At 34.4% G+C, this 12,778-nt stretch overlaps 1 protein-coding gene across 4 annotated transcripts in view; it reads right to left on the bottom strand.

Annotated features, from left to right (window-relative positions):
- Positions 1-12,778, bottom strand: part of AGTPBP1 (ATP/GTP binding carboxypeptidase 1) — a 60,500-nt gene that overhangs the window by 24,582 nt on the left and 23,140 nt on the right. For all 4 annotated transcript variants that reach the window (XM_054003622.1, XM_054003624.1, XM_054003621.1 and 1 more), the window contains exons 11-20: positions 11,870-12,078; positions 11,283-11,460; positions 9,764-9,861; positions 8,625-8,741; positions 7,276-7,988; positions 3,725-3,808; positions 3,384-3,470; positions 3,149-3,297; positions 1,635-1,722; positions 754-898 (exon numbers count right to left, since the gene is read on the bottom strand). In XM_054003622.1, the coding sequence (XP_053859597.1) occupies positions 754-898; positions 1,635-1,722; positions 3,149-3,297; positions 3,384-3,470; positions 3,725-3,808; positions 7,276-7,988; positions 8,625-8,741; positions 9,764-9,861; positions 11,283-11,460; positions 11,870-12,078 (1,868 nt within the window). The remainder of the gene's footprint in view (positions 1-753; positions 899-1,634; positions 1,723-3,148; positions 3,298-3,383; positions 3,471-3,724; positions 3,809-7,275; positions 7,989-8,624; positions 8,742-9,763; positions 9,862-11,282; positions 11,461-11,869; positions 12,079-12,778) is intronic.

Below are 12,778 nucleotides of genomic sequence, written 5' to 3'. Positions count from 1 at the left end.
CTCTAATTATCTTAGTTACAGCAGCTTTACTTATCAAAAAGTATATGTAGAACAGGATACAAGTAATTTAATTCCAACAGAAACACTCCATTGAATTAGCACTGCTTCCAGTCAATTATTACAGAATCACAGAATGCATAAAGCTGAAAGGGACAAGAGTGGGCCATCTCGTCCAACACCCCATAAGAAGCAGGGCCATCTTATTGCACATTGAACAGGATTCTGTCCAGACAATGTTTGAACTCCCTAGGGATGAAGATTCCCCAAACTCTCCTTGCAATCTGTTCCAGGGCTTGGTCCCTTGCACGGTAAAGAAGTTCCTTCTCATGTTCAGGTGGAACTTCCTGTGCATCAGTTTGTGCCAGTTCCCTCTTGTCCCAGTTCTCAGCACCACCAAGCAGAGCCTGGCTCCATCCTCTCGACACACCTCCCTTTAGATACTTCCAGACATTTATGAGGTCCCCTCTCAGTCATGTCTGCTTGAGGTCTTTCCTCATAAGAGAGATGCTCCAGTCACATAATCATCTTTGTGATACCCAAGAAATCCATTAAGCCTGTAACCATCAATTTTTTTTTCCTGGGACTGTTCATTAGAACAACCTAGACATTTTGTCAATCTAAATACTAATATTATGAAAAATCTCCCTTGAAAGGAGCATTTTGAACTTCATAAAAAAATTAATTCAGTCACAAATGTGATATATTATACTAATATTATAAATAGCCATTTATATAATAGATACAGCTTCTCACCTTTAAAGTTGAGTATGTATATGGATAATGGTAAGCAAAGTAGCATACATCATCTTTATGATGGAAAGTCACTGTGAATGTAATTGTGTAATAGGATTTTCCTTTCTGGCCCCCAGCAGCAATTGAACTTCTTGAAAAGTGATTCCTAAATCAAAAAATGAAGGCAATACACACATTAGAATAATATTTTTTCATACTATTGATTATTTCTGAACATCCATTCTAAGGGTCAGAAGGATTTTTAGAGACTGTATTTCTCTTCTATGTACATACAGGTTAAATATAGGTTCCCACCAGCTTTAAAGATACTTTATTATAACAGTGATACACACATTCATTTTCATTGATAAAAGGTGAGCAAAGAAAAACAACCAACAAAATAAAACAAACAAAAACAAACCGAAAAAGTAAGCAAAGAGCCACCAACCAAGAAGGATTACATGTTGATATGCTGCACCATCTGATTGTGTGTTTTAGAACTCCTCTACAATAATTCCATTAACTCCAATAATTCCACCACAGATTACAGAAGGCTTATCACAAGGACCATGAGACCAGTATTACTGGAAGTTACTAACAGGATTTCAAGTAAGCATGCATGTATATGTTCCCTTAAAAGCTTCCCAGAAACAGTGTCCAATTTCTAAGAAAAGTATAAACTATTAACAGCTTAAATAGTAGTAGTATGCTTACAAAATGAGAGTCTGTATATTTCTATCATATATATTACTCTCTGTAGTAACTCAGAAAAAAAACCCTTTTCACAACAGAGTAACATAGAACTATCAAATGCAGAAAAAAGAACTTCTGCCCAAAGACTGTACCTCACGTTAACCTTCAATGTAAGATTTGCTGTACGTTTGGTTTGTGTGGGTACTTACTTGTAGTAACAAATATCTGTCCCAACACGAGTCCAATATGGTCGAGAACGTAGTGCTTCCTGAACAGAATACATGAGGGGCTGCATACCTGAAAGAAGAAATGCATCTCACTTTAATGCTTACCATTAAACAGAAACATATTAGCAGTAATGGACCACATCAACACTTACAACTCTACAAATTACCTCTACTTATTCACTCACTATCAGAGTGCATTTTCATGAATGTCTGGGTATTGTACTGTGTTCTTTTTAAACCAGATGATGAAAGGTTACTGATTTTCAGAAAATAACAACCAAAGAAAAGACTTATGGAAGACCAAAATGGAATGTTTAAATGAAAGCTGAGGTTTGCATGAATGGTAGAGTACAAGCAGTCTTCAGTTCCACTCCATCCAACTCACACTATGAAAAGGCTTCACAGAATACGCAAAAATTTGATACTATCATCCATTCAGGTAAATAACTGAAAAAAACCTGATGTTTCAGCACAATTTTTTTAACAAGTAGCTCTTTAAAGTCTGGGGTTTTTTGATAATATATTCACATTGAATACTTAATATGAAGTTAGAGGAGAAAAAAATACATAGTAATTGAATATAATTTATTATTAGATTATTAGCCAATCACACTGACTGACTCAATCAGTAAAATAAAAAAATCAAAAGAAATTATTAAGTATGCACAACATTAAAAAAAAAATCTGAACTGACTGATGAAGATTAGTAAGTAACTTAAAAGCATCTTATTACTGGTCAAACTACCTGGTATTCTGTGACTTGATCGATGTGGATGAAAGTGTATAACAAAGGAAAACACAATATTACTCAGTAACAAAAGTTTGAAGCTCAAGGTGGGAGGAGGAATTTCTTCCTTCTTAAAGGACAAATTTCAGAATATAGCAGGAAAAAAACAAACAGTTTTAAGCTGAGTGACCTACACACTACATACACACTCCCATACAAAAGGAAGAAAGGTATTTTCAGCCATTTGTAAATGTTTGAATGAGGCATACACTGCAAACACTACTTACTACAGACAGCGATGTTCACTTATGAACCCCAGTATTTCAAAGTAGACTTATTTTTCTTTACCATCAGTAAGACAAAACTGTTTTGGAATGTCTCCACTTACATTCACATCTACCCCTATGTAGAAATAAATTAATTAAGACAACTGTCATTCTTGTTGATCTGAGTGAATCAACAGGTTTTGTTGTTGTTCTCCTCTGCCCAATGGTCCTAAGACAATTGTAGTTGCAGTTACCAGTAAATTTCTTCTGCTTTGGCCTCACTTACAACAAAACTTCATTTTAAAAACTGACAGCCCTTGGTTTAAGATGCATTTCTTCTTTTTAACTACAGCTATCAAAATATTTTCTAGCAATATTATTAAAATAAAGAATTTAAACTGACAACATGAATACTGCTAATCCTGTGGAGGAGGGAAGGAAACAGCTGAGTTGACTATCACAGGTATTTTTTACATATTTCTTCTCAAAGAAACATATCTTACCATAGTTGAACTGACTGTTTGACTTTTCACAGTTGATGATGTTAAACCGGTAACCAATGCCAGTTTTCATTCCACTGACTTCAAAGTAGAACCATTGATGATAATGATTGCTATTTATATCTGAGTTCAGAATTAGATCGTACTCATTTCTGAAAATTAACAAAAACATATCAATGATCGTAAGAAGCAGAAATAAAAGGCCTAAACCATGAAAAGTAGCATTCAAATATCTTACTTTCTGATCTGAATAACTTTCCGTAGGTTTCCAGATTCAAATTTGGAATTAAACTTCAAAACATCTGCTTCCTCTGGTATAGAACAACTATGAGTAGAAAAGGGGACCAAAATTAATAAAACAAACTTAGCTAAACCAAATAGCTTTATTTTAGTCCTCACTTATCAATTCAGAAACTATTTTGGTCCTTCCTCCAAATACAGCCTAGATAGCAAAAGCACTGTTATGTCAGATCAAACTTAGTATGAAATCTGCTGTAAATATTATGAGTCATATCACAAAGAAGGTAGAACTGGCTTAAGTATTACTTGAATATTGTTTACAGAAAGGTAAAAACTTACCTCAAATTATCAAGGTCATACACAACTCTATCTATAATGTCATTTTGATAAATCAGCCTTTCAATATCTTGACAGATTTTTGTCCTAAAAAAGAAAAGCAGAGTTCTCACTTAAATTGTCACTTACTGTTTCCAATCACAAAAGAGGAATTGCCTCATACACGGAAACTAATGAAGTTGACATGAAGACAGTGGTACAGTTCAGACACTCCTCAGCTTCACCCCCATTTATGTGCACAAAGTCAAGGTGTATTTAAGTTTAAACACCTGCATTCACAGCTGCCTGAATCCAATATTTGTATGTGAGGGAACTGAGTTTTCATGCACACAACTCACTGGGTTTTATCTGAAGGAAAAAAATGCAGTTTCATACTTTATAATAGAAGCAGAAATTACTCAACCATTACTTATGTTAATACTTTAATACATGACAACACTTGATAACATTAGTAACTTAAATGAATCCTACCATAACCAAAATTAAAGAGTTTTAGGGAGTAGGTCATACAGTGAGTGTGTTAGTGAACTAGCTTTTCACCTCTGGAGATCTAGGTTCATTTATCGACTATGTAACAAATAAGAAAGAATTTGGTGACGTCAGCCAAATGTCAGGTGTGTGCTTATCCAGAACATAAAACCATTGCACAACTGGCAGTATCTAGGTCCTGGCTTGGAAAAGTAAGAATGTGTTGCAGTTCAAGTATGAAATATAGTGGCAGAGCTGTGTGGAAAAGCTTGCACAGCACCTGCAATAAGAAGAAAAGGAGGTAGATTAACAATGAAGAATACAGAAACAGAATGGTAAAGTATATTTACTGGAAATTCTCAATTGAATTAAAATAAATACTCTTAACAAATGAAAAAAAAAAAGAAGGTAAGTGCACAACTCTAGCACATTGTATTAAACTGAAATTAACTGAAAAAGAAAAGAAGTCACAAGTTTAAATTCAACTGACAATATTGTGACAAGGCTGACTCACCAGAATCCATCTCAATAGGTTCAGCTCAGGACAGAATCACAGATTTTTGACCTTACACTTGATCTTAGAAAACTCATTCAATCTTGGCATGCCTCTAAAATGCCATAACACTCCCTAATATCACAGGAGTTTTGCCAAGACAAAATCCATCAATGAAAATCCATAATAAGTATTTTATAAATAATAACATAATTTAAATACCACTATATTAACCAGTGTAGATGAAAGCCAAGAAGAAATAGTATTCAAGATGCTCATGAGAAGGAGAAGTAGTAGCAGACATTTTCACGTTCCAAAAAATGAAGACAAACTATTTAAAGAAAATTAAAGGAAAAAGAAATCTAGGACCAACACTGTTGATATGAGCCCTGTGCTTAGAGATTACTCCTTTGTGGATCCTGATGATTAGAAAACACTAAAGTGTACAGAAAAAAAAACCCCAAACCAACTAAATTTTTAAGGAATAGAAATATCTAAATTTATAGGGTGTTTTACTATATAATTTTCTTCCTAAAAAGAGTAGTATCAAACACTTCAGCTATAATCAATTTCATTTATCCTAACAATAATACATTGGTGAAATATTTTGTGATAATTAATTACATGCTACTAAATTTAAAAGAGAAAGAAAAAGCACTCCAAAGCACAAATTCAAAAACATTCAATCTCCTGGCACATTGAAAGACTAAAAAAAACCCCAAATCCTACATTGTCCTAATAAAAATAAGAAGAAAATCCATTAAGTCACACTTAGACCCCACACAATATTTTCTCAAATTACATGCATGGATTAAAGCAACTATTTATTTTCTAAGTAAGACTTTCCCAATGAGCAGTAACCAAGTGCTTACATGACAGAGAACGTAGATCACACTGAATGTCAAGAGTTAGGAGACAGCTTTGTAAAAGACTTTAAAGCTTTTCCATGTCCCCTACCAAACAATTTTTACAATCCACTATAAACTATGAAATCATGAAAAGATTATGCCGTTTTTAAACAATTTCTGAGAAGATTTTTATATTGCAGTATCAAGACTGAGTCGTTTGTAGAAAATGGAATTCTTAAAACAGTGTTCCTTTAAAATGTGATGCTGGATTTTTGATTCAGGTTTAGCCATATTACCTGGTATTTCATTCTTGTTCCCCACAAGACCTCAAGAAGTTACTTTCAACATAAAAAATACAACAAAAATAGAACATTACAAGTTAAAATATACCCTAAAATTATCTTCATGGTGTAGAAATCAGCCTTATGTATAATCGTACAAGGTTTACTTTTCCAGTGCTTTATATCTAACAATGAGCACTAGAAAGACAAATTGTATCTGACTTCGCTCAATGTTTTTATTCAGGGAAATTCAGAATTATTAATTACTACAAAAACATACATAAGGATTTGCAAGATTTGCTTAAATGCAGTTCTTAGGTGATTCCTGACTCAAGACTACCTCCCTTCTAAATCAACTGAATATATCTAATAAATAACTTGCTAGGGAAGATTCTCCTCCTTCAACACTGAATAATATGTTCATTATGTCATTAGTGTTCCAGCACTTGTCATTTCACTACAAAGATCACTTTTTCATTACTTGTGTCAAACAGCTGAAGGATTTTCATTCAACCACCTAAAGACACTTAATCTCTTAATCATTTTAATATCTAAATATAAATAAAGAGAAACTCATTAATTTGGTTATAGTCATCAGTATAAAGGTGAAGGTATTCGGTCTCATAATTAGGCAATTAGCTATGAGGTCTCATAGCTCTACATGTTCTGCTACTGTACTCACATATTGTTTTTACAGTAACTCACTATGTAATATTAGCCAGCTCTTCATACCACTTCCACAAATTATTCTGAAGAATCTCATCACTCTTCACCATCTTCTATTATTGCTCAGTGAAAACATAAAAGGGTGTGTTCATATGGTTTTTGTTATATGTCATTCTGCAGGACCTAACACAAAGTGCATGCTCTGCATTTGTTAACTCTAAATTCTCTTATACTGTGAACACTAAAGCCAAATGCTTTCGTGTATTAATTTATTAACTTTCTCCACCATGTTCCCCTGAAAGACAGATTTTCAGTTCAGCAGAGAAAAGAGGTGAAGAATCTTTTAATTATTAACTGTCCTATCTTTGCTAAGACCTGAAAGGAGCATTCAGGTGAGGATTTTTAAGTTTAGTTGGTGGTGGGTTTTGTAGGTTGGTTTGTTATTTTGCAAACTACAGGATTTACATGGGAAATGATGAGGAGGGAGAAAGGGAGAATACACAATTGAATTTCATATTTAGAAATTGAATTCCAGAATTAGCAATTACAGAATCAGACTGTGTTCCTCTTTATGGCTCTGTACTGATCAATGCATACTCACCTACCTTCAAACTGCTTTTCACTGGCAACTGTTTTAAATGCCCAAGTAAGCAGCAATTGTGATTAACAGTCGTTTGTTAATCACAGCCATAGTTAGGGTTGTGTGGGACCTCTGGAGATCATCAGGTTAATCTCATCCTAAACACTGTTTCTCAAAGGAATGAAAACAACAAGGAAAAACGGAGTACGGTAACTCACCTCTGCACCCCATATCGCCTTTCCAGAATAGGTTCCTTAAATGGGGGTGGAATATGGCCAAAATAATCTGGATAGGCCACTTCTGAGTATTCCGGAATAGACTTTGTGTTCTTCACCATTTCAAGATAAAGATCACAGTCATGAACTGGTGATACATCAGAAACTTGAAGCATGGTATGCTCTCCTGATGAACTAGATCTAGAATCGTCCTCCTCCTCTGAATCCACTCCAGTGCAGCAGAGTTTTCCCAGCTGGACAGATGATCCTTCAAAGAGACTACTTCCACAGGGTGAAACATGCTCACAGGGTTTACTACAAGCAAGTGTAGTAATGTTAGCTTTGCTTTCCTTCTTTACGACACATCCTGTACCATAATATTGATCATTTTTTGCACTATTCTGGAGACTGATTCTGTCCAAGCCTTTCACAATTTCTTGGCTTAGACATTGGCATGAAGGAAGCATGTTTCTTTGATCATTTTGGTGATGTAAACTACTGCCTTTCATGCTCTCTTTCTTTGGTAGTTCCAGAAACACTGGCCTTCTATTGCATTCCTCTGTCAATAAAGGATTGCACTCCTTTAAAGCAACTCCTTTTGTTGATGTGTTTGTTTCAGTAGAGTGCTCCTCACTGGCTGTAGGAACAACAATAGGTCCACTCAAATTTGCATCAGGTACAAAAGGCTTTGGTTCCTTGGGAACTAAGTCCCATTCCTTAAAAAACAAAGGTGAAAAAATAATTTAAAAGATTATTAACAAAAAATATACTGTTCCCAAGTTTCAAGTACATTAGAAACATTTGTCTTTCATTGTTTTAAATGAAATTTAAAAGGTGACAGCTGTTACAAGGCATCAGAGCAATGAAGTTTGTCTTTTACATCAGAGTTTGTCTTTTGCATCAGAGCAATGAGTTTGGCTTTTACAAAAAGGCCTTAAAGCAATAACAAGCAGTTCATTAAAAACAAAGTATAAAGTCAATGCAATTACCTAGACATTTTAACTACCTATTTTAAGCAGGTGCACAGCATTTAAGGAGATGCCGAATACAATTAAGCGTTCTCAGAAATCTCATGTCCTTCTTCACTATTTTACTTTCTGCTGTATACAATAATCAGACATCAGAAAACAGTTTTCCTTTATATCTACCAAGTGTACCCCTTTCTCAGTAAGACTGAAGCAACCATAACACCTAACTAAATAATTTATGATAAAGTACTCCCATATGTAGGTCCAGAACTGCAGACCCCTGATTCTTGGCTAGAGGAACTGTCCACCCAAAAAAGAACATCAAAGTATATTCCAGAGTCAACCTGACATGGCCAGAAATGTCCTGGGAACAATATACTTTACCTGAAAGTTTTCTGAAAGTTCTGGGAAAAATTGCTCATACATTTTCAGTTCTTCTATGGGTCTTCCCAATTCCTGTCTAGGTTTCAGTTTATTAATATCAGTCTCAATATCATCATTCTGAAAGATCACCAGAACAAATTAATCTTGCATCCAAAATTAATGAACTTCTACACATTAATCTGAAACATTCACCTTTACACCTGATACAGCCATGCTTTAAAAGATAAAATACCACTATTTAAAAAATAGCTGAACTGCTGCCTTCACCATGATGATCTAGACTGCTCAGTATTATTAGTATGCCTACACCTCCATTTCAACAGCAGTATTACAAACATCTCAATTTACTTGCTTTCATCCAATCTTTGTATACACAGATACCAGATTTTACATGAAATCTGTGCATATTCCCAGCACAGAACTTGGAATGTGAAGACTTCACCTGATTGCAGTGACAAAGCAATACTGCTTCTATGGAAGATACTCCCTCCATCCGGGCTCATGAGATCCTTGAATATATTATGTTTTTCCAGTTCATGGATAGACAATTCTATTAACTCCTGAATACACATAACACAAAAATATAGAATAAGGCAGTTCTGACTAAATACCCATCCATGTCCCAACTGGCAGCTAGAGAACAGGAGAATACCGTCCCTAAGTGGTACAACAGTTAGAGGTACGATGTCTACCTCTACAGCTGGCTGAAATTCAGCTATCTTGCTGAAACACTGATCTAGCCAATACCAATCCAGAATGCTGGAAAAGGTTAGAGCAGCTCCTCCTTATGGACCAGTTTACATGAGAAAAGCAGGCTGAGAGAAGTACAAGATGGGAAAGGAACACTGCTAAAGGAGTGGTTCTGTTCTGTGGTTCTGTTCCACTGCACTCCAGATACATCACATGTGAAGCAAACAAATTTTGACAAAAATCCTGAAGCAATCTGAACAAGAATGGTTGATATTTTCAAGCAGCACACACCTTGTTTAAGTTATGAAGCTTTTTTAAATTTAGAAATTGCCCTGACAACCTCCTCAAACTACGTCTAATACTTAAAATGCGCTTATATACCAGATTCAAACAATTTAAATTAAAAAATGTTATATCTGACTTTGCCTATTAATTTTGTCTCTACCAACCTTAAAATGTTGGTCCTTGTCATCATCAATTTCAGTTTCAATTTCTGATTCTGTTTCAGCATCATCGTTATCATCACTTTCATCTACTACATCATCCACTACAATACAAAAAGGTTTTGTAAGGCAGATTATACATTTAATCCAATTATACATGCTCAAAGAAGATTTTCGATGCTCCATGTTTATTTTCTTTTTCACGTACTCCTTGAAAAAAATGTGAAAACCAATTAGTAAACTAGTGCTGGGAAGGTTTTGTTAAGTTTTCTCATAGTGTTTTCCATGCAGAAAATTTGCTGATTGTCATTAAAAGGCTCATTTAGAAGTTTGCAAATTATGCTGATTTTCTACTGTACTCAGAATGACTATATGTACTGCTTTTACAATACTAACTATACAAGATTATATTTTTAATAAACCCAGACCTCTACCCACCCTGCAACATTCCACATGTCTTTTAATATAAACTTCTTCCTTTTAAAGCACTATGTATCCTATTTCCTTTAGGTTTTTCACTTCTTTTCATAACAGGTAACAACCTATTAAAAAATCATTAGTTCACTTTAGTAAACAAAGATATTTCTAAATAGGTACAATACAGTACCAATCTACTGTATTAAGCAGAGATTTAATTCCTGTGGGTTTTGAAATACATTTCTAAATCTATTTCTACTTTGAAGACAAAACATAAACAATCTTTGAACTACTGGAGTCTGACCCACATGAACCACAATAGGATAGCTTACTTTCAGGAGATTTTGTTTCAGGAGATATCATGGATAAAAGATATTAATAAGCTGACTTTGACCCTTCATTTCAGATTAATTTTCTGACAGCAACTTCATTAGTTGCTTACCAGGTCTGAAGCTGTTTCACCTTATTGGAATATGTATTAATCACCTGAAAATAATGAAAGGTGTTCACAATGGGATGAATAGATTTTCTACAAAGAACCATATAAATGCTTTGCAGTACAGTGTTTTCTAAGAGACTGCAACAGTTCAAGAAAGCAGTTCTACTTTCTCATTATGCAAATGAAGGAATAACCACAATAACATATAAAGGCCAGTGCTTCAAATAGCAAACATTAATCTAAACGCATCACATCCTAATTTATCAAAGTAACAAAAAGAAAGGAAGGGATATAAGCTCCTGTAAGACAGGATGTACACTACAACACGTTCCACATAAGAAAATATATATGCTACATGAGTTGAAAGGAGAGACCACTTAAGTTTGAATACAGCCTGCTCTTTACACTTCAGAATTTGGTGAATGTCACCTTTTAGTCCTTATTCCTCTTTTATTTTATAACTACATGTGTCTGGACAAAATTTCTATCACTTTAAACTTAACATTAGAAATTGGTGCTCCACACCCACAGTCACAGACCCTTTGCTTGTTGAGAAGTGTCTCAGAGTCCTTTTAGCAGAAAACACAAATAAGTGCACTTATTTGATTCCACTTTCCGCAAAGCGAAATTAGACATACTCAAAGACAAAGTACTACAAAATCACCATACCATCAGGAGGCAAATTGTACAGCTGAGCCACAGGACCACTGGCAGGAATAACTGGGAGTTGGAAATGGAAAGCACTTTTAATAGTTGGTAAAGGAAGACGATTTTTGGGAAAACATTTTCTCATTATTAGGCTGGATGTATTGACAAGAGGATCAAGAGTTCTTACTGCAAGGCACTCCTGTTAACAGAAAAATAAAGAAAAGTATTTCTCAAATTGAAAGTCAAACTACATTTTTATACTATTTACAAAAAAATTGGTTCATGTCTTCTTTGAAGGGCAGAAAAACTTCTAGCAACTCAAATTCATCTAATTTAAAAATCCAAACTTCACCATAGAAAGACATTTTCACCCCCTCTTTTTTAAAACTAAGTTCAACTATCCCTCCCAGAGATAGCCACAGCAAAACAACGGCAAATACAAATTTAATTCTATACTCTTTCAATGTTTCAGTGGGGTACAGAATATAATCCTTATTCCCATAATCAGGAATGACCATGAATCTCATAAAAGAAATATGACAAACCTGAGGTCATAGCCAAAAAGGCAAAAATAACAACATAAAAAAACCCTATCAGGATAAACTTACCTGTGAAGTGTTGTAAAGAATTTTCATCCCATTAGCATCAATAAATGCTTTTCTTCCCAGTTTGATGTTTGTAACACTTTTAATGCACTGTAACACTCCTTTACGTATCAGCATGTATCTGTGTCGACTATCATGACGGTGCCAATCAACATAAATCGTTATAAGCACCTGCACATATCCTCTGTCTACTGCTCTCCTGGCATTTGTTTCTTTGCAAAAAAAGTTAGGAAAGAAAATTAAAATTGCCCAGTGACTTCAATATTATTTTCAAATTTTACTTTCAATGTTTAAATTATTATTTTTATCCAAGTAACAGAATTGTTTCAGTTTGAGTAGTATTTTAGCCACCCTTAGCAGTGTTTTACATCAACCTAAACAGAAATGACTGGAAAACTAAGACCAGTAGCCTAAACCTCCATCTTGGAACATTTCACGTAATTTTCATGGTTTATTAGAAGAATAGCATGCATTACACTTAAAAGGCAATTTTAAGATGCTGTCACACAATAAATTAAAAACCAAAAATATTTCTACAAAGCATATCTATCACTATCTACACACACTGTCCAGATACAAGATTTGAAACAAACTTCACTTCCAATCCATATAGTTTTACAACTATCACTCAAATTTCATAAGCTGAAAATACTTCTACCCCTAATACTGGGTAATCAGTATGACAGCTGGAATATACATATATAGTAGACTAATGTTGTTATGAAAATATTTAATTATATAAAGTATATGAAGTTACAAGTTAAAACCACTAAGGAGAAGACATCCCTAAATAAATGAACAAGACCTCCTGTTTTAAAGACACAAATGAGAACACCTCATTTTCCTCCCCAATGTTAAACTGCCAATTTATAGAATGGAATACTGACAACAATTTGGAAATATTTCTTTCCC

This window comes from Vidua macroura, chromosome Z (assembly GCF_024509145.1).
Source record: "Vidua macroura isolate BioBank_ID:100142 chromosome Z, ASM2450914v1, whole genome shotgun sequence".
NCBI classification, from domain to species: Eukaryota; Metazoa; Chordata; class Aves; order Passeriformes; family Viduidae; genus Vidua; species Vidua macroura.
The sequence above is the reverse complement of the archived record's forward strand: the minus strand, read 5'-3'. Positions and strand labels throughout refer to the sequence as shown.